This window comes from Puccinia triticina, chromosome 2A (genome assembly GCF_026914185.1).
Source record: "Puccinia triticina chromosome 2A, complete sequence".
Lineage (NCBI taxonomy): Eukaryota > Fungi > Basidiomycota > Pucciniomycetes > Pucciniales > Pucciniaceae > Puccinia > Puccinia triticina.
This window is the reverse complement of record NC_070559.1, coordinates 7,808,176-7,834,482: the sequence shown is the minus strand read 5'-3', so window position 1 is coordinate 7,834,482 and position 26,307 is coordinate 7,808,176. Positions and strand designations below refer to the sequence as shown.

Here is a 26,307-nt window from a genome sequence, read left to right as displayed (position 1 = left end):
CTCGTTGCCGACATGATCAAGCCCATGGGAGCTAAGTTCAAGAAATACTGGCAGCCATCAAAGGAACTGCTTGCCATTGGGCTCATCCTTGACCCTTGTTACAAAATGCCATATCTCCGATTCAGCCTTGAGCAGGACGCAACGGGGGGTGAAAACGTCAGAGAGTTCCTCGGAAACGTTAGGTCTGCCTTAATGGATCTGTGGGACCTTTATGTCCCAGCACCATCAGCCAACACCAACTCAGTCAGCATACAAGTGGAAGGTAACCACCAGAAGACAGTGGATAAAGACCTTTTGGCATTCCACCAGTACATGGCTGGCTTGGTGGCCTCATCTCAACTTAATGCTCCGGGGGCCGAATTAGATCTTTATCTAGAGGAACAAAACCTCATCATCCCCAACAGTTCCCACTTCAACCTCCTTGACTGGTGGAAATCAAATGCCTCAAGATTCCCTTCTCTATCTGAGCTTGCTAGGACGGTACTGATGGTTCCAATGACCTCAGTGGCATCCAAGTCCGCGTTCTCTACGGGTGGACGGGTCCTGGATGATTATCAGATGCGCTTAAGCAAGGATTCTGTTGAGGCGTTAATCTGCACTCAAGATTGGTTCAAGGCACGTGAGTGAGCTTGCAAGGAATGATTCACTACATATATTTCTTTTGTTTATGCCTATGAGGCTATTAAGTATATTTTTTCTTTTGTTTATCTACACACTACCCTGAAGAAAAAAAATCAATATTTTCAAATTTTCAAATTTTTGGCTGGGGCCCGTGGGCGGCCTGTGGGCAGCCCGTGGCCCGCCTGGGATCTAAACGGGTTCGGGGCAGGCGGCCAATTGGCAGAAAATGACCCGGCCCGGCCCGCCCGATAAAAAGTTGGCCTGACTCGGGCTGGCCCACGGGCGGCCCGAGCCCGCCCAATTGGCATCCTTAGGGTGTGCTACTTTGGGTCTAATTTGGCAGATTTCTTACCAAGGAAAACTACCCAAAACCTTTGTGCAGGTGTCCCAAAGTGCCCCAAAATTTCACAGCATTGAGTGAATTACTATGTCCCCAAATGGTTAGCTGCAAGGCAGCAACCCCCAAACAGAATTTTTTCTTGAGGCTGTGGGGCTTTTGGTCATGTCCCCTACTACACTACTAACAATGGTGGGTCAACTACCCTAGCAAATATTGCCTCTGGGACTGTTAATAGTTTACAACCTAGTATTTTTAGGGTCTTGATTAATTGACTCCCTACTTTTCAACCTCCAACTTCCGGTATGTTGGGAGGACCGCTTCTCAACGTTGCACCCAGTTTGTGCGGACCAAAAATTGACCTGGGCGCATTTTGGGAGTTGGAAGTTGGAATTTAGCAATATTGTTTGGGAGTCAGAAATTTAATTTTTGAGAAAATGCCAAAAATTGAAAAAAAACCTCCTCACTGCGGCGCCCAAGCCCCCCAAAATTCTAGGGAGGGCAGAAACCCCTCTCAAGATCACATGGTGAACTGCATGGGATTATCTCACCTCAGAAAAGGGGTGTGCTACTGTGCACCCATTTTGGCAGGTGTCTTGCTAAGGAACACCACCAAAACAAGCAACCCAAAGGGTCCCAAAATTTCACAGCGCATGGAATATCACAGTTTCCTCATATGTTCAGTTGCTAGGCACCAACAGAAATTATTTACAAGGTGGTGGGGGCTTTTGGTTACATCTTCTACTCAGAAAAAGTACCATATCTCTTAATTCATGGTATGGTATGTTAGAATACTATTTAATTGAATACATTTTTTTCAATTACATAGGCTCCCACACATAGGAATGGAAACAAAAATCAAATGGAAATAATGGAAAGTGAGAAAAGCAGTCAAATTTATAAGTGAGCAGCACACCAATTTGCCAAGGTTTTTGAATGACATGCAGACAACAGTGGACCAGCTGCGCTAACATAGCATAGTGTTAGCCTTTTTAAGCTGCGCTATGGCGGCGCTAGCGTTAGCAGACGGATGTGCCCGCTAACACTACTAGGATATAAAAAAAGCACTGGTGTAGCGCTAGCAGTTGTTTTTCTTATGGCCGCTGACACTACAAGTTTTTCTGGATAGTGTTAGCTTGGCAAAAAACTGCACTAAATTTTAGGGTAGCTTTTGTGTATCATGCGCCGCTTGAGGAAAAAACTGGGCAGAAACAGCCCAATCTTGTCCCCGCGCAACTACAGGGATGAACCTGGGCAGAAATAACACCCCAGTTTCTTTCCTGCAGTCACACAAATACAGGAGAAAACCTAGAATGTCGTTTCTGCCCAGTGTCTCCCGCCCTAGCGCAGCGGGAATTTGTTCCTACCGGGGGAGCAAAAATCCGTTACCGCCTATCCTGCTATGCTAACCGTTAAGAAAGCGTCAGCACAGGAAAAAGTAACACACCACACTAATCCTGCTTGGTTATAAGACTGGCAGATGATGGATGATCGACAAGTTGAGCCAATTTTTGTGGGAGGGGAACAAGGAATGGTGGCTGGTCAATTAGTGTTGTTTGAACAAAGTCAAAGTGAAATTGATGATTTCCAGGTCCACTGACGTGCTGAAGAATATGTGAGATCAGAGGAAAGAAAAGTACGAAATGCTCATCCAGTCGCAAATGTATGTAAACATATGCAAAGGTTTCCACTTCTATGTAACAATAAAGAGCACTGCAAATTATCCCATTTCTGTTGTTTTCATTTTTTCATTTTCCTTTTTTTTCAGTTCCTTGTTTCTACGAATGACTCTTCCTCATGATGATGAGCAGAGGCTACTGATGACAAATGAGAAGAAAAGGAGAATAGATGGGGAGAGGGAGAGAGAGGAGGGGAGGAAAAGAGAGAGGCGGGAGAAGGACTAAACAAACACGTGAGGAGCAGTTAGGGTGGCCATATATGTATATATATATATAAGGGAAAGGAAAGAAAGGACGATGGAAATGGAGGCGAAAGTCGAAAAAGAAAAGAACAGAGATGTTGAAGATAGATCGAGAGGAAGAACAGCATAAATATATGTAAGAAACGATACACAAACACACAACCAAAAGGAGTTTTCGAGCCGATGAGAAAGCAGAAAGAATTAAGGGCGAGGATTATGGCGCGTGGTAGGTGGGTCTGGAGCGGGGTGGGAATGGTTGCGGAGGATGCGTTTGAAGCGGGCGCATTCGTCGGAGACCTCCCGGGCGAGCAGCAAGCCCTCGTCGGACTTCTTCTGGTCCTGCTCGAGATGGGCCTTCAGCCCGCTCAGCTCGCTCGTGTATTGGGCGATAAAGCCCTCCTTCGAGCTCTGCAGGTTCGTCAGGTCCGTCTCGATTCGCGACAGCGCGCCCGACCGAGACGCATGCAATTTGGCCACTAGACAAAAAAACAAACAAACCATCCATCAGCCGGTGCATACAAGAGGGGAAGGATGAGAGAGGGGGGACTGACGGGTGTTGTACTTCAGCCGACTGTCTTCCATCTCTTTGCGGTGCTTCTCCTCTAATCGACTGATGTCTTGCTTGAGGGTGCTCACGTCTCTCTTCCAGCCCTCCGAAAGACTCTTGACGCCGCTCCGGACGGCCTCGTACTGCGTCTCGGCGCGATCCCTGCGCCGGACGGAGTCCTTGACGACCTCGTCGGTTTCCTTGGAGATCTTCTTGAAGCTGATGTCGAGCTCCTTCTTCTCGAGCTTGAGCGTGCCGAGCTCGGCCTCGGAGCGCTTGAGACGCTCCATGAGCTCGCTGACCGTGCGTTCCTTGCGGCTCAGCATCTTGCTCAGGCCTTCGTTCTCGAGCCTCAGTCGGGACATCGACTCCTTGAGGTCCTCCGTCTGTCGGTTCAGACTCTCCACCGCCCGCTGGCTCAGCCGGAGTTGCGACTTGGACTGGTCCAGGGCCGTCCGCGCATACAGCAGATCCGACTGCAGCGTCGTGATCACCTTGCCCGTGTTCCCGCCGTTGGTGGTCCGGTCCGCACTCGAGTTTTGGTGAATCATCGCCCCGCGGTCTCGCCCGCCTCCTGAGCTGAAGAACGGGTTGCCGCGTGGTTGGCGAGAGACGGTGGGTGGTTGATTGCCGGACGGTTCGCTGCTTGATGTTGTGTTGGTTTGTTCGTCTATCTGAGGAGATGAGAGTGATGCGCCAGATGAATATTCGCCATCTGTGTATGTAAGAAAAGATGCAACCAAATCAGTTTTGTGGTGGGTCCGGGATTTTTTTTCTTTTTCTTCTTCTTTCATAGAACTGCTGTTGTGTATTGCTCACTTCGATGGACGCCTTCAGAGGACTCTTCGACTGGTTCCTGTTCTTCTGCGATGTCGGCTTGGGTTGCTTGATGATCGGGGACGATGGGATCGCCGGCGAGGACTCTTCCGAGTGCGACGGCGCTGATCGGGATCCTGCTGATCCCACGCGGGGGCTCGGCGGGCGACTGAGACTTGAAGCGGGCCAGGCTGGGTAGGTTGGGAGAGGGGGAATGGCTCAGGTTGCCGTTGAGAGGGACCCAGACGCCGTCGGCGTCCTTGACGTAGCCCGAGTCGCTGATGGGCAGGCTGTTGTCGTCCATGATTGAGGAGGGGTGAGGCGAGCGAGAGGAAGGGATACCTGGACCGGAGATGAAGCGGATGCTGAGACCATCAGTCTGTTGTTCACTGGCGGCGCTACTCGAGCTCTTTCGGAGCGAGCGGGACCGAGAGGCCGAGCTAGATTTCTTCCTGTTTGATTTGGGAGAGGGTGCGGGAGTGGTTGGGGAGGGGGCTTGGTGGTGGTGGCGTTGGGAGGAGTTGGGCGTGGTGGCGAAGGGAGGGGACTTGCTGGGCGGGGTTTTGGAGCGAGTGAGTTGGTTGTCGAGAGTGGCGACTTGGCCCCGTGCGATGCGTAGTTCGGATTGAAGCTTAGCGAGCTGCTCCTTGAGCATGGTCACTTTGAGCACGGAAACGAGGCGGACGAGACAAAGATATCAGCAAACGGAGGACCAGCGGGTTAAGTTTATGTACATGGCAGGGTACGTTAGTTGGAAGAGGGCGGAAGAAGAAGAGCAATTTAAAATGATTATTAATCTTAAAAAAAAAAAAGCAAAAAAAAAGGTTTGCTGGGAGTACAGGGTGAACTCAACAGGGGTCCCGCCTAAAAGATGATAATTCTATGGCTCATACAGCGGATCTCTGTACTTGTATGTTGTATGTGAGGATGGGGGATGAGAGGCTCTCGGTGAAGTCTGTGTCAGACTGAGGACTGCTCGATGCAAGGGGTGTCCGAGTGAGGTATACATGGGTTTTTGAAAGGGGAGTGTGATAAGGGGAAGCAGTTTCGGAATTGACCTTGATGGTTTTGGGCCGGTTGGGCGTTTGTTGGTGGCGGTCGTTGGTCGGGGTTGAGCCTGGGAACCGGCGGGTTCTTCCTGACAGGCGGCGTGGCCAGGGGTCTTTCCTTCCTGTCTCGCAGGCCGGCCGAGCTGGAGACCGATCGATGGAGGGCCCTCGGCTGGGTGGGCTTGCTGGGCGGGAGGATGTTGGCTTCCCGGGGCCGCAGTGGGGGTTTGCTGGCGGTGCTCGTGTCTGAGAGCGATGTCTTGCGGGAGGACGAGGGGGGCCGGAAGGAGGGAGGCTTGGCGCTCATCAGTGTCGAAGTGTCTGCACTTGCAGTCTGCAGGATGATGTAATGTCGGGAGGAGATCGTACAACATAAAAAAGGGAGCAAGATGCAGATGGAGCAAACCAGCCAGAGCAGGCGAATCAGCCAGGATGGAGAAACCCGAGCCACCCACTCATATTAATCAACACATCCAATCCAATCCAATCCAATCACTCCTCATCCAAACGGGAAACGAAGAAAGAAAAAAAAAAAAAAAAAAAAAAACAGAATCAGCAGTCCGGTCAACCGAGAAGCATGCATATGTAGCACAGAAGCTTGAAGCCCCGAACCACCATTCTCGTCCCAGCAGCTTCAACCGCCAAACACGATCCAGCTTCCATTCACACACTTCAGCCCGCACTCTGATCATCGACACCAACGATTTCTGAGGTAAAGCAGATCAAACACCACTTTGTATACTTACTTGAGGGTCCAGCCGGGACAAAATGTCGACTCAAGAATCACAGTGGTGGCATCAATGCAATAGGAGGACTCTTCTTGCGGATCGTCAACTCCGCAACCAAAATCCAGACACATCAAAAGGAGATTGGATGAGGCGCGCGAGCGCTGTTGCGGAGCAACCCTCCAAGGAGGGACTTCCAACCAACCTTGCAAAACAGCAAGCAGCAGAAATCCCATTTGGCTGGGGAGATTTTACACAAAATTCAAGAGAGTATCACTGTGGGCCTACCTCAGCCCATCTGGCTGCCCGGTACTTGGACTCAAATCCCTTCAGAATCTCCCTTAAATCCCAAAACAAGAAAAGTGGAGCGAATCTATGGGGTTTTGGAGGTGTAGTTCAAACATGTCTTTGGTAAAGCCATACTTTGGACGCATGTCAAAGTTGGGCCAATCATTGGTATGCAGCTGTCTGAAAGCCAGGTCTTGGTGCCAAAAATACATAAAAAAAATGGGAGAGGGGGAGGAGGGATGGTTCTTGGCCATTCCATGGACCAGCTCACTTGGCATCAGGTGTGATGGTATAGCCTTCACAGAGGGAAAGGTGAAAAAGGATGAAAGCAGAGGTCTGCTGCCTGCTGGATGACTTGCTGTTGTGGCAATCAGGTGTGCAGCTTGCATATGCAAGCTGGAGGCAAGGAAACTGATGATGGTGCAGAGTGGAGTGGAGACGGTGCAGAGTGTGGAGCTTGGAGAGCACAGAGCGCAGATAGTGTGACACACAAGACTTGAAGGTGAAGTTGTGGTCAGATATTTGGTGTGAGAGCAGTGGTGTGTGTGTGTGTGTGCGTTGTGGTATACAAAAAAGTGAAAATTCAATTTTTTTTTTCTGATACATTTTTGCTGATACTAGGCCTCAAAATCCCATCAATCAGACACAAGAAATGAATTCTACAGCCAACTTTACCCTTGGTCACCACTGGAACCCCACTGGATTGAAATTTTCACCTCTACACCACAGCACCACTTGTAAAGTGAGTTGCATGGCAGGCGGAACCATCCGTCAGATTTGGGTCCGGCCATCCTTGCATGACGTTGAGTGGCCCTCCAGGTTGGCCTGACCCTACCCAACCTCCCAACAGGAAGGGCCGGCGGACCTAGTCCGACCGTGCCAACCCGCAAGGCAGCATGGTTGGCTTGTCTGATGAGGTCGTCAACAGGTCAGCTGCCCCTGGAAATGAGCTGACCTTCCCAACAAGTCACCGGACTAGTCAACCTGTCCGTTGGCCCAATGTCAGAAACTCACTTGGAAAAGTGAGCTTTATGAGACCACCAGTACAATCTGCTGAGTGTGCTCACGGATCATACATAGAAGAGAGAAAAGAAATTGTTGGATTTCACACCATTTGCCCTTCATGATGAGTAGGGAGTGGGGTATGTCATGTTAATTGTGGTGGTGACCAATAATGAGATTTTTATTGCTGTAGTAGTTGTAAGTGGTCACACAGATGAGTGCATGGCTTGGTTGCCGGATCAACTCCTCCACATCACACTTTTTGCTGTTTGGATCTTGTCATGAGGGCCTTGTGGCCAACATCTGGGTAATCCCAGCTTGAAGCCCAACATGCAGGTAGAATTTATGGCCTAGCCGCTGTTGGGGTCAGCCCGACCTTCCAGACTTTTTCTCCTCCCAATGTCCGCTCTGCAAACCTTTCCTGCAGGGGAAGATGGGGGGTGGCCCATGGTGTAGCTTTGGATCCCACTGGACACACATGTTCAAAAAAGTAAAGAATCACAGAACTATGCTCATGCACATCACAGGATCAAGGTTAGGCTTTTATGTTACAATACCTTACAGCAACAATGGGCCTTTACTATACAGATATTAGTATAGTACCGTTAACCTATTTTTCTGGTCCAATAACAGCACTGTTATTTCCATTTTCTGAAATTGATTTTTAATACAATATCCAATTACATGAGGATTTTTTCTTTTGGAAAATACTATATCCAAATGAAGGAAGAAACAAAAAAATCTCAATACTATAGTGGCCAGATGTGGCCAGTACCAATACTTAGTAGGGATGAAAATCTATCTATTTTTTGGGCTTAGACTTGGGGATCAGAGCACCCAAAGCCTTTCTGGCCTTAGCAAAGTCCCCTGAAAGGGAAAAATCCTCACAAAGCCATGTTTAAAAAAACTCTTCAATTTAAATAGCCGTTACCCAATTGAATCAACCTGAAAAATGGTTGAACCCCACCCACCCCACAAAACCCACATCTCAACTCATTGTCCCTAGTTGTTAAGATTACCACATCTTCTACAGAACTTGGCCCCATAGAAACAAGTACTGGAAAAACAGACTGCAACCATAAAAATAAAAATGCTTCCAGGTAGATATCATGATATTCATAGTGTAAAATGCCAAAGGCAAAACTTCCACTTTTTTTAAAAAAAAGCCCCTCCCTCACGCCTGGTGGAACCACCTGGGTGCGGGTGGTTGGGATGAGGCCAACCAACACCCCGCCCAAACACCTGGGTGGTTTGGCAGTGTATGATGGGCGGGCTTTTAAGGTCATTTGGACGGGCTTGAGCCCTGGCAAGGTCCAATGAACGGGCCTGGGAGGCCAATTGGACAGGCTTGGGAGGCTGCTTGACAGCCTCAGAAGGTTAATTAAGGTTTTATTGACCTCATTCCCCTGATGGGGTAAGCACATTCCCACTATGGGTCATTTGGATGGTGTCACGGACAGGAAAATTGAAGAATTCCGCAGTAAAAAAAATAATTGTGACCACCCGGGTGGACCCCGTTTTACCCGGGTGGTTTCGGATCTGGGGTTCGGGACAAGGCTGACCCCCCCGAACACCCGGGTGCCAGCCTTAGAGTCGGGGGGCCCGAAGGGCTCGCCTCCCTGTTTGAGAGGCTTAAGCCGCTCGAGGGACTTTCCGGTAGCAAGTCGCACAATCCTCGGGGTATATATTTATGCACAATCCATCGGTGAAACGGAACGATGTCGGACTAGGAAGATGAAAGAACTAGGAATGATGCTATGTATGTAGGTAAATAAATGCAATCCATCCAACCCATTCAGAGCTTTGGAGACGTGGTACTGACTCGAAAAAAAAGAACTCTGGATGGGCTGAAGGAAAAATATGACGAGATCGACCTCGATGCTGACAATAGAGAGCCGCCCAATTTTGCTGACCCGAACATGAAGACATACCGTCATGGTACCTGGAGATTTGCCAGCCGGGAAGCTCTATCAATCGATGAACTCGACACGCTCAAAGGTCTCCTGGTTCAAATGCAAACATCCTTCTTCCCTTCCTTACAACAAGAGCTCGCCGATCTGCTAGAATCACTAGACATAACCGATCTGTAGAAGAGTCCCGAGCCGAAACCACCGGATAGATTAGAGGTTATATCCCGACTCGGCCACACCTTGAAGCAAACCAGTGATTTCCCCAATTCAATCGGGCCGATCGCTGCCAATTGCTTTCCGAAAGCTGAAAAACACGACCATCATTACGGGGGTTTGAAAAAATATCGATGACGCTATCTGATAGAGCAAGTCAACCGATTGATGCATGCCTATATCTGGAGATTATCTCGTGCCCTTGGCCAGTTCATTTCATTCCGGTCCAAGAACTCTCCGATCGGTGTGTACTCCACCTACCAAGACGAGTTGATTGAATTCACAGCCAAATCTGCAGACGTTATCAATGATATAGTCAAATGGTCGAAGCAATCTGATTTCAGTATTCTCCAAGATGGCTGGCGGCGCCTTGCAATAATTCTTGATTGTACTATGGACGAACTAGGTAGAAGAATCGAGTTTTCTGAGCCCGCGGTTTAAACAAGAGAGTCGTGCGAATGATGAGGATTAATTGGACACCGAGCTTTCAAGTACAGCTGAAGGCGATCCACATCAGAATACTTTGCTAGACGCACAGTAACCGGCACCTGGGTCTTCGAGCGAACATGGAGACATCCCAGACTCTGCCAGCGACAGCGACCATGAAGATGATGAATCAGATACTAGCTCATCTGAAGACACCTCTCTACTCCCGCACCTCGCTAAGCTTGCCAATTCGATTGTGCCACTTATCAAATTGATCAGAATATTGTTTAACAAACTATCCAGCACTCGAACAAACAAAGCACCATTCACCATCGATACTAAATTGAGTTCTGCTGAGATTGCTACCGTCGAATACGAATTCGCGTCGCTTACTTGCAGCATCACCCAACTTTTGAACACCTTGTTTAAAATGTGCGATTGTGGTGCGCTTGTGGAATAAACCGAGGGGGTTGAGAGTTGGTACCGAAAAGTCACCAGTGATTTTGATTCTTCTATATTCACATTGTCCTTTTATCTTGTACCTTTGGATCATCATGTTGATCTTCCTCTATCTGACACCCTCTTCAAAACTTGTCTCTTACGTCGAGGCTGTCTGGCGTCTGAAAACTTCGAACAGGCTCTATCTCGCGTTAAACATGAGATGGATGAAATACGAGGATAATTTCAACTATTTCACTGCTCCCCAGGATGATGGATCTGGAAGCTCCACTTCGAGTGCACGTTCGCAAGAATTATACGTCATGTTATAACATGTTATACGCCATTTAATTGGACTTAATCATTTTGAACTCTGTTGGGATCTCACTTACCGAAATTCCAGGCAATGACCGCGAAAGTTTTCATGCGCGGCTCCTTGGAAAACACAACATGAGTGCCTACTCTTTGCAGGCAACCGGCGTCAGTTGGCTCATCAGCACTCGTTACTCGCTTGTGTCTCGGGGTCCAGCAATCTGGCTAAGTTCGCTTTCATCGAGCACATCAACTTGTCTTGGAATCCCCGGTGGGAAGACCCAGCCGCCGCCGAGATGAGATCGTGCACAACAAAATGTGTATGTAGGCCGGGTCAGCCGACGGGTTGGCTTATGTATTTACAAATTTACAAATACGTCCGAATTATCGAATCTACATATTGTGTTTTGAAAAAAGCTTGGACACTTTTCCAAAATCAGTTCTGCACCGGAAAGTCCAAAAGCTACACTTATGGGGTCTGGGAGGCACTGGTAGCTGGATATGAGTAGAATCTGTGAGTGAACCCCATTTTTGGCGTACATCAAGTGAAGTTGGTGTTTTTGTGATGGAGGGGGGGATTAACCAAATGTCCAAGAATTATTCAAAACACAATAGTTGGCCCCTGTTGGCCCATCCATTTCAGCCGCCTTGGATGAGCTTGGATGGCTGTCAGTGGGTATCCTCATCTGGATGCCCACCCCTGGCGCAGGTCAGCGGCAGCTTTGACTCGAAGAATCGACCTTGAAGCCATCGTCATAACCACCAGCCATCCTATCTGTGTGCTGTCTTCAGTGCTAGTGATTGGCACTTGCTGGAGCTTGAGGGTGTCTTACCTCACTCCGACCTCAACCCACACTTTCTTCCGCCAGCAGTGATCGCACAATCAACTGTGCTATCTCAATCGGGCCCCAAGCCCTCGCTCCCAGCCGGCCTGACAGAAACCTAGGAACTTTTCTCTGGGCTTCATTTGCCCACATCCTTTCAGTCGGCGTCATTCGGCGGTCCATGAATCCAGTGAAATCCATAAATATTCCCCGACAAATGTATTGGTCTGGAGTGGTAATCTTAGCCAAACTTATTAAAGTATATGTTTCGTTATTCTTTTGGTTCAGTGTTGTTTAGGAAGCTTTCCAGGACAATCAACTTGAAGGTTATCAGCTGCCTGACAGAGCTTCCGGTCAACGTTGGGATTTTGCTCGGTTGGGTGCCCACATAGTACGCGGGAAACTCCTCCTTGTCCGCCGCTGTGGGGAGCTCAGGACCGGGCGAATCTTCGCCCTGGTCTGATGTTCTCCGCACTAATCATTCCGTTCTACCCAGGTCCAGATGTGCGGTTGGATGCATGGATTCCGGCAATCAACAGTCTCCTTCCGCCATCCAGCGGCCAGCTCTCTGCGTTTACATTCATGTGATCAAATCACCAGCCGCTGCTCGGACGGGATAACGAAAAAGTATCAGACATACTTCCGAATTATGATCTGCCGTGCGAAGATGAGCAAAACAGCTGCGGAGTTGGCGGTCCAGGGCCGCCGTGGAGCAGTGGTTTGTCTAAAAACATTGGTTAGCACTGAAAATGAAACATCGTGGCGCTCAGCCTATTCGCAGGTCTCTCATCTTCGGCCTCCGGTTGCTTCCCCTTGCCGCCAGCCCGCCAAAACGAGTGACGACGATCAAGTCGAGATCGCAACCTATCGCAACGAACAAAAATCTTCTTGAGATACACGGAAGTGGCACTTCCAAGGATACCCAGGCACCACCAGGCACCTGGCACCATGCCCCATATATGTACGAGGCAGGGGTTGCCAACTGGGTCTGTCGCTCTGTCGAGATACAGCATACATACCAGCTATTTACATAGCTCACGATATTAGAGTCGAATGTTCTGAGAAAACTCATTGGAGCTTCCACTTCATCAGTATTTCACGAATTATGCGAGTGTTGGACCTCATCAGCTCTGTACGAGCCCGACGTTCCTCGTCTTGACAACAAGACCAGGGTTGGACTTTGTCAGCAGTGGACTGGTGTTTACCAAAATCGCACATACATTTTCACCTGGATTCTTACCAGACCCTTTTTCGACCGCGCACGTCATATCATGCGACCGTTGTCACTACACCTGGCTCCTTTTCTCGTATTTCTCTGTTTGATAGTTTCAACTTCTCGCTCGCTTTCTGTCTACCGCCTTCAACGTCGAGGTTTACTGAATGTCGGTCATACTGCTGAGGCTTTCAAGACGGTAGAGGGTGCATCGTCTGGAATCAAATCATTGGAATCTGCGGAAGTGATAGGCAGCTTGGTCAAGACAGGCGATGCCGCGGTTGATGGTCTTAAGCCGTCCGCGCTCGGTGCCAATACCCACTTTCAGCTGCCGGGCAATCCAAACTCGAAGCTACCTCCAATTAATAAGTATGAATCACAGCTCCAGGGCTTGTCCGCAGATCCTTCGCTCAAGATTTCCGGAGACGCTGAAAATGCTCTCGCGATTACATCCCAACGTCCGCCTAAAAATTTCTTCGACAATTTACTTAAGAAGTCGAAGGGCTTGCCTGTAAGAAATATTCACACTGTGATCCGCGTCTCTTGCTGACACAAATTGCCCAACCTCTGTGTTCCGAATTGAACTCACGACATGGGTTTGTAGTCGCAAGCGAAGACAAATTTCTTGGAATCCTTCAATAAAATCGTGAGTCCCGAAATTGTTGTGGCGCGTGGATTTTGAAGCATGTGCTGACATTTTGGTCTTTAGAAGAAAACGGTAAAAGAATTCGCAGATGACTTTCGGGAGCGTGTAATGTACTGGGTTCTTCTTCAACTACGTAGGCCCAATTGCCCCGCATACAATTAACTGATTAGACATTGGGCGGTTAACCCAGGCAATTGGCGAATAAAATGAAGCAGCGTGGAGTAAGTACACATTCCATCTGGATGTGTTTGGTGCTAGTAAACCAACAATTGACCCTGGTTTCTCTTTGTAGAACAATGGGGTGGGTAAAATTCAACTGTGGAATATTTGGTTTTCCCACAACAAAATTATGCTAATTACAACCCCAAACCAATCGTGCCTTTAAAGTACTCAAAACTCGAACAGTTGAAAGGAGAATCCTCGAGCACGCGACAGACTAAACCACTTGAGGCGTCAGAGCTAGAAGCCGAAGTGCCCAAGCGTCCGCTGTGAGCTATAACAAGCCGGTTTCCGTATGTGGCTTGTTTCATCACTCATACTGAACCAACCTCTCCCCCACACATCAAATATCTTTGCTTCGCCATAGGTTTTCTCCATTGGAAGAACGGTTTGAAATTCATGTTGTAAGTGAAATGGACACCTTATCTTAGAAAAAGTGTTAGTTTCGTGGCTGACCGGGTCTTGCTCGCAAGGCAAATGCGCGCCGTCCTCCGACCCCTGTGGAGAAAGCAGACTTTGGTTGGTTAATCAATTTTTTACTCCCTTTGGACTAATAGATCATTGTCAGTTCTTACTCCCCTGACCCTCCTGACACTCCCTGTTTTCCCCAGATAAATTCAAATTCGATATTGCCAGAGCCTTTGATGAGCAAAAGTACGGGTATAGCTTGGGCGATGGCAAGGAGTTTACCCCGACAAACCTCGGCAAGCTGCTTGACCACGAAATGCAGGCGAAGACAGTTACTCGTGCTGATGGAGTGCAGGTCGTCACGAAACAAGATTACGTCCGGTATTTCGAAGATCTAAGGGTGTTCACAAAAAATGATGACACAATTACACAAGCTAAGACCGCTTTGACTAAGTTAGAAAGCCTCCAAGAAGCCCCAAACAAAGCCCAAATTATGGAAGACGTAACCAAAGCCATCAAACAGCTAGACAAACAGAAGCTACTAGAGTTCAAGCAAGAATCAGAAGCAGCTGTTGATAGTCTTCAACGTGTAAATTTGAAATCAAAGCTCAAGAAACCTCTGACAGAATACTTCAAGGTCCCAGCTATCGACACCCAGAAGTTTGCTGCAGCTCGAGCGATCCAGGTGAACCCAGAGAAATCCTTGGACCTCGCGAAGCCGATTTTCTCAACAGCTGAAGAAGTGATGTATACATTGCCTGCGGAACTCGACTTGACCACAGAGCTATACCGCTACTCTCTGATTCAAGGATTTGAAGGCGTCTTGAGCGATGTGCGACTAGCTACCGAGCCAGAGGTCAACAGCTTAGCGAAGATCCACATGTTTGGTGCCCTCCAGGATGATCATGCGGTACTAGCAACTTACATCAACAATGTGGGAGAAGCCGACTTCCAACGATTGACAGGCGAAAATCCGTCAAAAATCTTTCAAAATCTTAAACAACTCGATCACCCTCAAGTCAATCAGGTATACGTCGAGCATTTATTTGAGAGAAAATTGATTGATGAACCAACTCGAGCCAGATTGATAAGCAATCTAAAATATTTTGACGGCGGGTTCATAAACAACGAAAGGTATCTGGAAACACTGGGAACCCAGGAAGAGTTAACCCAAGAGTTGATTTCCAAACTTAAGCAGGAGGTGTCAATCCGTGTACGAAACCCATTCGGCCCTCCAACCGAGAATTTCAACAAACAAGCCGTATCTCTTCTGACCGAATCATATCTCGAGACAATCGACAACCATGCCAAGTCCTTGTATCTCACAAAGAACGCATTCGAACATCCCGAAGCAATGAAATTTGATGAAGCCGCCAAGACCTACGATTCCCAACAATGGCAGACGCTTATTGACCCGAATGAACGGCAGAAACTCACAGCAAAAGCCTACGTGGAGGCTCATTATGGTTTAGTTCCCCAAGAGAAAGTTGCGTACCAATCCCAACTCGATAAATTCTTCAGTGAAACCAAAATATCGTCTTCCCCGCCCAGAAGTATGTAAACGTTTCGCTCTACCAATAAAACCACTTGATATCCATTCACTGAATCTTGCCCCCACATTTCTTTTCAATAATCGTGATTGATTCCTTGAATTTGCAAAGAGCTTTTCATTGGAGACAAAGAATTCCCCCCAATTGATCAACGATTAGCTGAATTACAGCGGAAGCCGTTGGTAAAGGGCGATGAACGCCTGAAGGGGACTCCATGGGAAAACATGCCAGTCGAAGATCAGGCCAAGCTTAACGAAGCAGCTGCACTCATTTTTCCAAATCTTGATCGGTTGAGAGTTCCAGTAAGACAAAATCAAGTCCTTCGAGGAAAAATTGGCATAAACGAACAACACTTCCAGGATGACATTCCTGTAATTCTTGACGTCATCAAGGGTATCCGTCAACACGCTAAACCCGCACCGCTACCTCATGAGGCATTCGGCGAAGGTGCACTATTGGCAACAGCTGACAAGATAATCGGCAAGCAATCTCGTCTACCCTCGTTCGTGAGGGGATGGATTGACCAAATCACAAAGTTCACGCAAAAGCAATTCTTGCAATTGAAAGGCATTCAAATACATCCATCCTAATCTGTGAAATCTGAGTGGACAAGTGGACATTTATTTCAATCAATCTCCTCTTTGTAAATAATAGTCCAAACCCTGCTCCAAAGTGACATAGATTATCTTAAGTGCCAAAATCCATTTTTGTTTGTTTTCACTTTATTTTCCTTTGTGTGAAATTGTGGCTAGTCCTCTCTTTGAATCCAATGTTGATCATTCCTCCCAATTTTCAATGTATCTTGTCAAGGCTTCTGTCTAAAGCTTGTGTAAAATTTAATAAAATGGACAAGATTTATAGATACACTTTTTTGTTATTGTAAAGATTTTGTTTTTCTGCCAGAAACTCTGACTGTTCCTGCTGCTGGTTGTGTCAGAGATTGGGTAGGAGAAATAATTCTCAGTACAAAAAAACTACAGGGTTGGGGATACAAGTTTTCAAAAGTGGGAATTATTCCTGGGAATCAGAACTCTGACCCGCTGGCTCATCATCAGGAGCATCAACACAGCCTCTCACTAATTTACCATACAGACAATCCACAACCATCCCCATTCAACTCATATTATAAACCTCCGCCTGCCGTGAATCCTTTTGCAGCCTTAACATGTCACAAGCCACAGCCTCTGTGTGGGTGCAGCATTTGGCTGGTTGCAACGCATCACTGACCAGAGGGGGGGGGGGGGGGGGGCTTGCATACTGAAACACCTTTCTGACATGAGCCAGATCCAAGGTTTTGGTGGGAGTGGCCTTGTTTCCATCACCACACCTCCAATACTTTGCAGATCCTTTCTAGGTTTGAATTTGTAATAGATCTACATGTTCTTGTTTTTTTTGGGGGCAGGCTAAATCCACACCAAAAAATTGCTTCATCCACTCCAAAAATGGAGTGAACAGTAGTCCACTCCAACTTTCATTGGAGTGAACCATAGTCTACTCCAAATTTTGTTGGAGTGAACAAATTTACACTCCAAAAAAACCTGTTTTTTGGAGTGGAACCATGATGCACTCCAAAAATTTTGGAGTAAACCCAATTCCACTCCAAAAATATTTTTTCCAAGCAATTTTTTTTTAATTTTTTTTTGAAGTGCACAGATGTTCATTCCAAATTTATTGGAGTGGATTAAGGTTTCTCAAACACTGCAAGAAAAACTCTAGAAACTGCATGCAGTTGAGATGCAAGATCTCAAGGCAAGCTGTGCCTCATGCAAGAATCATGCACTGGTTGATTCAATTTCCATGCACATTGCATAATTTATGCAAGAGTGAGTCTAAGGTACAAAAAACTGAGTACAGGCTCCAAAATACTGAGTTGATACCTGTGCAAATTTCCCTTTCTTGTGAAAATTCCCCTTTCATGTGAAAATTCCCCTTTCATGTGAAAATTCCCCTTTCATGTGAAAATTCCCCTTTCATGTGCACATACCCCTTTTATCTGAAAATTCCCCTTTCATGTGCACATACCCCTTTCATGTGCACATACCCCTTTCATGTGCACATATCCCTTTTGTATGTAATCACCCCTTTCATAATGTGTACATATCCCTTTATGTGCACATACCCCTTTCATGTGTGTGTGTATCCCTTTCATGTGTGTGTATCCCTTTCATGTGTGTGTATCCCTTTCATGTGTGTGTATCCCTTTCATGTTTGTGTATCCCTTTCATGTGTGTGTATCCCTTTCATGTGTGTGTATCCCTTTCATGTGCATGTATCCCTTTCATGTACATGTGTCCCTTTCATGTGTGTGCATCCCTTTCATGTGTGTGTATCCCTTTCATGTGAATGTCTATTCCCTTTTACAATGTGCACATACCCCTTTAATCATGCTTTCATGACCCTTTCATGTTTACATGTCCTCTTTGAGTTTTTTGCATCCTTTTCAACCCTTTCATCATTCAGGCTTTCATGTGCACATACCCCTTTCATGTGCACATACCCCTTTCATGTGCACATATCCCTTTTGTATGTATTCACCCCTTTCATAATGTGTACATATCCCTTTATGTGCACATACCCCTTTCATGTGTGTGTATCCCTTTCATGTGTGTGTATCCCTTTCATGTGCATGTATCCCTTTCATGTACATGTATCCCTTTCATGTGCATGTATCCCTTTCATGTACATGTGTCCCTTTCATGTGTGTGCATCCCTTTCATGTGTGTGTATCCCTTTCATGTGAATGTCTATTCCCTTTTACAATGTGCACATACCCCTTTAATCATGCTTTCATGACCCTTTCATGTTTACATTTCCTCTTTGAGTTTTTTGCATCCTTTTCAACCCTTTCATCATTCAGGTTTACATACCTCTTGGATGTTTACATATCCCTTTCATGTGCAAATACCCCTTACTGCACATACCCCTTTCATGAATACATACCCCTTTCATGATTATATACCCCTTTCATGCATTCATACCCCTTTCATCATGTGTACATATCTCTTCTATGTGTTAATACACCTTTTCACATTCCCCTTTCATGCGTACATATTCCTCTCATATGTACATATCCCTTTCATGTGTACATACCCTTTTTATGTTATTCTGGCTGGATTCAATGGCACATGGAGTGTTTTCTAAAAGCACATAAACGGGTGCTCAGGGGGATGCTCATTTGTCTTAGCCTACTGCATGAGCACTACAGCATGTAATTAAGCATTGAGATGCTGGGCCCAAACAAGGTACACACTGAAGGTGCACCAGCATTGAATTTGGGTGCTTGACTCCAGCTTGAGCTGAGGCTTGATTCAAGCTTGCTGCATCTCAACTGCAAGCAGTTTCTAGAGTTTTTCTTGCAGTGAAATTTAAAAAACCACAATTTTAAATCTGTACAATTGAACCTGCGTGTAACTTTGAAAAATGTATATTCCAAGTTCTTGGGGTGGAGTACCAGGAAAACGTTAGGGCAGTAGTGGGCAGGTGACATGAACCAACCAAATTTAATCCCCTTGAATTTATTTCTGGTTCAGGTTTTAGTCATTTATGGTGTTCAAAGTTGGTTTGCATAATTTTATGCATGCATAAATCATAAAATCATAAAAATATTTTGGCAATGAAATTCTGTATTACATAATCAGACAGTCATATCCCCTGCAAAAAAGATTTTATGATTTTATGATTTATGCATGCATAAAGTTATGCAAACCAACTTTGAACACCATAATTGTAGAAACTGAAAACATCTTACAAACATCATTTTTGATGTATTTTAAATACACATATGATGCTGACATAAGGTTTTGTTGAGTTTTCTTTGCTGTGACAGCCCTGTGAAAAGGAGCTGTTTAAATCTCATCCCTGTCATTGAGAGGGAGCTGGTCCATCCATCGACTTGGTCGGCTCTTGCCTCTCTCCTCAAGTCCGCTTCCCCTTCCCTTGTCATTCTTCACTTCTTTCCTAATATCCTCATTGACTTCGCCAACTCTTCATCCTCATTGAATTCGTCGACTCTTCATTCATTGACTTCGTCGACTCTTCACACTCTCCTATTTTCTCGACATCGCTCAAGACCTCTTCCTTGTCTCGACATTGCTCAAGACCCTTTCCTCTCTCGACCTCGCTCGAGTGCTCATCAAGAACGGCTTATTTCTCCAATTTGGTGAGAAACGAACAACAACATCTTCCTTGGTCCTTCCTCCCTTGGCTAATCCTTTCTTAAACTTCTCCAGTGTCCTTGTTCTCTGTATTCTTAATCTTGTCCTTTGGTTGTCTAATATTTCCTCTATCCTGTGGTGGTAAATTATTCTTTCTTATTCTTGTTTTTCTCTCATTGTTCTTGTTTCTAACCCTGTGTCTTTAGTCTGGTTCTTAATTTCTTCACAATTTTAGATCAAATTCTCACAGGTTTCATTCCTCTTTAAGAACCCTGACTTCTTTTACTGCAATACTGTTGAAAAACACTCCAATAAATTTGAAGTGAAAATCTGTGCACTCCAAAAAAAATTAATCATTTTACCTTGGAGAAAATATTTTTGGAGTGGAATTGGGTGTACTCCAAAATTTTTGGAGTGCATCATGGTTCCACTCCAAAAAACAGGCTTTTTTGGAGTGTAATTTTGTTCACTCCAACAAAATTTGGAGTAGACTATGGTTCACTCCAATGAAAGTTGGAGTGGACTACTGTTCACTCCATTTTTGGAGTGGATGTAGTATTTTTTTGGTGTGGATTTAGCCTGCCCCTTTTTTTTTTGGTATTTTTTACTACAAAATCTTGATTGTGTCAAGTGATATTTTTGATGAACTTCAAGATTTTGAACTTTGATTTAGCTTGCGCCTCACATGACAAGGACCGTGCGGGGTCTTATCACTTCTTGTTGTCAAGTTTCAAATATGAAGGGGCAACACAACCATAAAAAATACTCAAAAATGAAGCAGATGGCAACCTGTCAGAAAAAAAGGAAAAAATGCCAATGAGTGGAATAGAAACCAAGAGAGACATAGTGGTGTGTATATAATGTCCGGCTTACGTGAGCTTTGTGCTTTTGCACCTAAGCCTCCTTGGTGAGACTGAGCTGCCCAGTGCTACCCAGACCCTCTCACCACATGTGGCTTAGTTAAGCTTGGGTCTAGACATTATTGGGGCACCAACCCCCACAGTGCGCAAAGGTTTTTTTTGCAATGCGCCAAGTCAGTCTGTATTTGTATTGTAAGCTCTCTGATAAAAAGACCTCAAATAAAATTTATAAATAGTTTTGTCTCCACTGCTGCTAGGTAAAAGAATTTCCTAACATTGTCTCAGATAAAACTAAGATAGTCTTTTAATAATGAAATAAATGTTGATCAAGTTATGTGATTTTTTTAGGTTTCACAAACCTTGAATTGGAACGGCCCCGGTGGAGATGAAATTCATCTAACAACAATTTTAGTATCTTCGCTTCATAAGAAAATATGAAGAAAGAGTAAGTTTTTGGGCCGCTTGATTGTATTCGTCTAACTTGCTGAGCTTCCTGATCCCAGAAGACAAATGAGGCGGAAAATTGCCCCCCCATTAGGAGTAACTTCATGAGTGGAATGACTTCAAGTTCCACCACACTTTCCCAGTGCATCAAGTGAAAGAGTACTGCTATTGCAGCTACTCTAGTCTGGGCAGACAGGTCTTTCAGTGGTACGGTGGAGAAGATATCTTGGATGATTGGGTACAGGTTTTCGGCAATCGATTGAGAGTTCCCTGTGCTTATTGCCAATCTTAGAGGCTCCAACCGCGGTTCATTGCGTAACTGCTTCTTGAATATGTTCCACGTGCCTGAACATAAATATAGCCCATAAAACATGATTAGAATCACAATAAAAGTTGACTTGTTGTATTTTGGATGACTAACAAAAATTGACACTGAGACCGAGCTCGGGGTGATAGAGCTCTGATAGTTTTTTTATATATTTTTTTTAAAAAAAATCTTGTCAGTAAATGTCACCAGGAAGGAAAACAAAGACATCGATAAAAACACACCCTGCGCCCATTGAGTCATTGAATTTGGGAGACTGGATAAATTTTCCCTGAGGTCTCTCACAATTCTCATTTGCTGACTGTAGCGATTGCTGAATAGATATTGCAGAAAGAAAGTATAGAAAGCATAGAGAACCAAATGGGAAATCGTTTGGGTCCCGTAGAACCTCATCTTCTCAATGAGTAATGTGCACCATTCTTCTAAAAGTCCCCGAACTTAACGCAGTCCCTCCGAGGAGGTCGCGCGCAGCGCGACCTCCGCAGGAGGGACTTGCCCGCAAGCGGTGAATGTTGGCACAGGAGGAACTTGATTTTTTGCCAAATTCCCAAAAGTTTCAGTAATCTGCCAGTCCCTCCCTCAACTTAGCAAATTCTTTCCTTTTTTTTGACCAAATGAAAGATCTCCATGTTGCGGAGAGGACCACATTTTCAAAAAAAATTATTATCCAATTTCTTCAACCTGTAATCAGAGCAGTAAATCATCCAACTCCCTTCTTAGGTGGAGGGTTGAGTAAATCTATAAAGTGCCCTCGGATAGGCTTGAATCCTTTTTTGACCTTCAAGGTTAGACAGATTGGTGACACATCATGTTCAGTTTTCTTAGCTAATCTTGCTTTGTACGTTGACCTCATTCAACTGTCAATGAGCGTGTGAGTTTATGGTCTCTCAGGTTTCCAGTGCATTCCTTGATCATTTTTGCCTTTGAAGCACCCGGACAAGTAAGAATGTAGGGCTGAAGGAATGGGGAAAGGATAGGAATGAAGCCATGCTTCTTAGGTATCATTTGATCCAACACACCATGCAGGAAACCTATGAGGTGGGGGTTTAAAACTGATTCAAAAATAAAGACCTGGCATCGAGGCAGATTTTCTGTTCCTGCCACCCCAGCTTTCACCGCTTAGGTGTAAGTCCCTCCTGCGGAGGGCCCTTCGGGCCCCCCTCGGAGGGACTTTGATAAGTTCGAAAAGTCCCTCAGGTATTGTGGATTGCTGGCGCAGCAGATAGTTCAACACCTGATTCACAAGTTCAGTCTGGGTGAGCACTTGATCCTTGATCCTAAGTTCAGTCCGGATGGGTAGAATTTTGAATTGGGTTGTGAAATAGGAAATCGCTTGATCATGGGTAACCGTTGGAGCTTAGATTCAAGGAATGCAAGTCAGAAAAGGTCAGGATTCAAGGGGAAAAGAGACCAAGTTGATCGAGCATGTATTGAGGAAGTGGCCGATAGGATGATTTGGTCAAGATTCGAAGCCCTTGAGGGAGGTGAAAACATACCATTTTTTTTCCGCGGGAGGGGGTGCAAGCCTGTTTTTTTGAAGCTATCCATTTTTTCTAGCTTCAAGGGCGCCAGTGCACATGAAAAAACAACAAAACAAGAAATAAAATGTCTTGAATTACTGTACTCATGTTGAATGAATACAATCAACTGAAAATTCAATCACGCTTTATTTTTTTTCTTTGCAAGAGCTTTCATATATAGGAACTCTTTTTCCCAGTGTTCCAAGAATGAAGGTTGAGACATGGCAAGATAAAAAAAATTCATCAACGGGAAAGGTCATCAAGAAATGGCTGGGTGCGCACTTCGCGCTAAATTGGCACCAATGAACAAATTTGACTGTTGACCATCCTGACAGGTCCTGTCGAGGGGGGGTCAAGAGGGAGCTCTTGGTGGCTTCCAGCTGGTCTCATACATTTTTCATTACTATCCTCCCTTCCCTGAGGAAAATCTCATACATTTGAGGTGCCTACCCTTAATGGCAAAAAAAGGCATTCATACCATTTTCATGTGTACCATTTTGTGATTTTGCCAGATAATTCATACATTTTCATGCCGCCCATTTATAGGGGGTTGCCAGGGTCCTACCTGTGCTCGATAGACATCTTCCAAGAAGTCACCTTTAGCTGCATACGGAAGCCAAATTTTTGATAGGTTCGCATCGAGTGCCACGCTGGTATCAATTATTAGCTGGCTTATTGAGACGAAAACAAGTATATAATGATTGGTCGAAGGGTTTGTAGTTGGAACTTGGCAGCCAAGGTGGGCTAGTCTTTTGAGTCACAAAACCTGCATGGGATCTCATGAACTTTTGATGGTCGTCCAAGGATGGAATACCAGTCAACACTTGTTTTATGTTTGCCTGAAACTCGGATTTTTGCTCAGTGCTGGTGGGTCGTGTCGTGTGAGGCCGTGGACTCGAGAGCAGTTTCACCCATTCATCAGACACACGAGAGGTTGTTGGAAACTTCCAAGTCCCTCCTGCCAATGACTTCTCAATTGTTCTCAATCTTCTCCGACCATGGAGTGGAACTGGTTTGATGCGGAATGCCGGGGCGGCCCACGCGGGGGTAAACTGCTCGGGTGATATCTTACCGACAGTTTGGCAAGTGGGGACTTACTCCAAACCACCAACCCTGAAAGATTTGCAGGATGGCCAACCCTCAAGGAAGTATGATATCCCGATTAATTGAATCATTCGGCTCACTCGGAGACGACGAAAGTGTAGAGCAGGTCAAACACTACGAGGGTATGTGCCCCGCATCTCTTCACACACGGTCAACAGGATGGTGTAAAGTTGGGAAGCAAGCTAACTGACTCATTCTCCTAGGATTGGTCACCGAGGAGTTGGGACGTGTCCACGATGTTTATCTTGTCCTGTGGGATGGTATAAGCAATCGCCCAGAGCCACTCGTTTTATTTAATCAAGTCGAGATAAGATCGGAGCTCTTACATCACCTGAAATCGAAGCGATTGCCTGCCCTACGACGCCAAGTCATCTCGCTTTCGAAATTGCTTACCGAACGTTCCGATCTTCAAAACAAGCCAGTCTCAAAACTCAAACTAGTGTTAAAAAATCTGTCTAAGCTGGATGACACATTGGCTAAAATCAAATTTGCCATTGCTTGCATCAACCCTACTCTAGAGGCGGAAGAAGTGACGCATGACAAGGACTTCAAACGACTGAAGTTGTTTACATGCCGTCGTCTGGCAACAAGGATTTACGAGGTGACTGAATACGTCTGTGATTTGCTCCAAACGACTCGTCGTTTTTTTACAAGATCGGGACACGCGTTCAACAATCAACCTCGGAAGAGGAGAAAAGTGCTCAAGCTGACGGATTCCTGCTCGGATGCGATCGAGAAGACGATCGGATTCATGAAAGCATCGGAGCTACACCATATCCAAGAAGATTGGCGGCTGAACAAGGAAATGATGGATGACTCGCTTGAGAAATTTCTCGAATACGTCAATCAAGCTGCAGCCCCCTCAGGAGTAGAAAGCGACGGTCCTGGACTATCTCCGGCTACCAAATCGGTGATGCCATTAATCAAATTATCGAGAATGTTTTTGGCGCAGCTATTGAAGCTATCGAGCGACAAAGAAAACATCAGCATGGTCACTGATCTGAATACGAAAGAGCTCGATTTGTTTCGTACGATGACTGTCACGATGGCGGAATGTGTCAAAAGCATTCTGTACGCTTTATCGGAAGATATTGGCGAGGATCATCTTGGTGTTATGCTTCTCAACGAATCGATCAAACAGCTGATACATGCACCTAACCTGATCTTATTGATGGTTGAACACATTTTTGTTCCTGTGGTCCCTGCTACCGACCACCCTTCACCTAAGATTCGCTACAAAGCTTGGTTTTATCAATGGAACCAACTTCACCACTTGGCCACGAAACACTTCCTCGAGGATCTCGGATTTCTTCCACGCCTTCCACGCCCATGGTAATCCATCCCTATGACCTTTTTGTCGTCGTTTGTTCATCGATCACTTCTTCCTCCAGTCTTCAGTCGACAACATTTTCCTGGCTGTCGGTTTGCAAAGCAAAAGTCCAGAAAGCTTCGAAAAAGCAGCGTGTAAAGTGTCTATATCAATACCATTAGCATTTCAACACCTCATGTTTATTCCGATTTATCCAGTCGTTACATATTTAGCAGAAATTTCAGAATACCGCTTCTCTCTTACAAAATGGTGCATGAAATCCACCTTTCAGCTGAAGCGTTACCAAATGCTGCTTTGATGTAACTCATGGGAGCAATTGGTCATTTGATAATGGGTCAGATGGTTGTTTTATAGGATTGTGCATCCTGAGATCATACAAGCAACGTCAAGCGTGAACTGCAAAAGCTCCACTGCAGTTTGGGAGTCCAGTCTCATGACTCCAATCTACTCTCGTGTTCCGCCTCTGAGGCGGGCTGGTGACTCTTTTGTCCCCAGCCTACTTTTGGTTTACTTATTCAGCTTCTGGACTTCTAACTTAGGTCCTATTCGCCTAGGGTGACCCAGGAGCTACCCCGTAGCTTCCTCAAGTCATCCAAGTATGGGATAAGGGTGGCATTTCCTCCCTCTTCTCCTAAACCTAACCCTTTCCGCCTGTTGCGGCGATGGCTGTGAGCAGGGTGGGAAGTGGGAGGATGACTGGAGGGAGATGTTCTCTTCCTTCTTGGGAAGTAGAACCCTCTCTCTCTTTATGAGTCTTGAGCCCTGAGGTCTGAGCCCAAAGGGAGGGCGGGACCCCTAACTGGGTGGGTGGGGGGGGGCGAAATTTATCCCTGCGAGAGTCGGCGGATCGAGTGACGGCGTCTAGGCTGAGGGTATCGGTATGGCTTCCGTTTCTAGCCGATACCGGTTGGCCTCTGCCTAACTAGGTTTGCATCTTCCGGCTGCGCACCCGGGCTGCGAGGCGCGCAGGGTTTTGTCCCGGCGCGCCCAAGCGCAGTCCGTCGTCTACTCTACTGCCGTGTCTTGGACTCGGCCCACCTCCTGCTTCACTCCCGGTAAGCTACCATCCAATCTACTCTCGTGTTCCGCCTCTGAGGCGGGCTGG

General features: G+C 46.1%; 3 protein-coding genes across 3 annotated transcripts; 2 read left to right on the top strand and 1 right to left on the bottom strand.

Moving 5' to 3' along the window:
* Positions 1–3,080: 3,080 nt before the first annotated feature.
* Positions 3,081–5,598, bottom strand: PtA15_2A833 (uncharacterized protein; the record flags this gene model as incomplete). The annotated part of the gene is made up of 4 exons (XM_053166894.1): positions 3,081–3,355; positions 3,431–4,141; positions 4,246–4,902; positions 5,301–5,598. 4 exons carry the CDS (start codon positions 5,596–5,598, stop codon positions 3,081–3,083), a joined length of 1,941 nt encoding a protein of 646 aa, XP_053018071.1.
* Positions 5,599–9,225: 3,627 nt separating this feature from the next.
* Positions 9,226–12,321, top strand: PtA15_2A832 (uncharacterized protein; the record flags this gene model as incomplete). The annotated part of the gene is made up of 3 exons (XM_053166893.1): positions 9,226–9,392; positions 9,991–10,298; positions 12,200–12,321. The coding sequence occupies 3 exons, from the start codon at positions 9,226–9,228 to the stop codon at positions 12,319–12,321; spliced, it is 597 nt and encodes a 198-aa protein (XP_053018070.1).
* Positions 12,322–23,897: 11,576 nt separating this feature from the next.
* Positions 23,898–25,208, top strand: PtA15_2A831 (uncharacterized protein; the record flags this gene model as incomplete). The annotated part of the gene is made up of 2 exons (XM_053166892.1): positions 23,898–23,994; positions 24,076–25,208. 2 exons carry the CDS (start codon positions 23,898–23,900, stop codon positions 25,206–25,208), a joined length of 1,230 nt encoding a protein of 409 aa, XP_053018069.1.
* Positions 25,209–26,307: the final 1,099 nt, after the last annotated feature.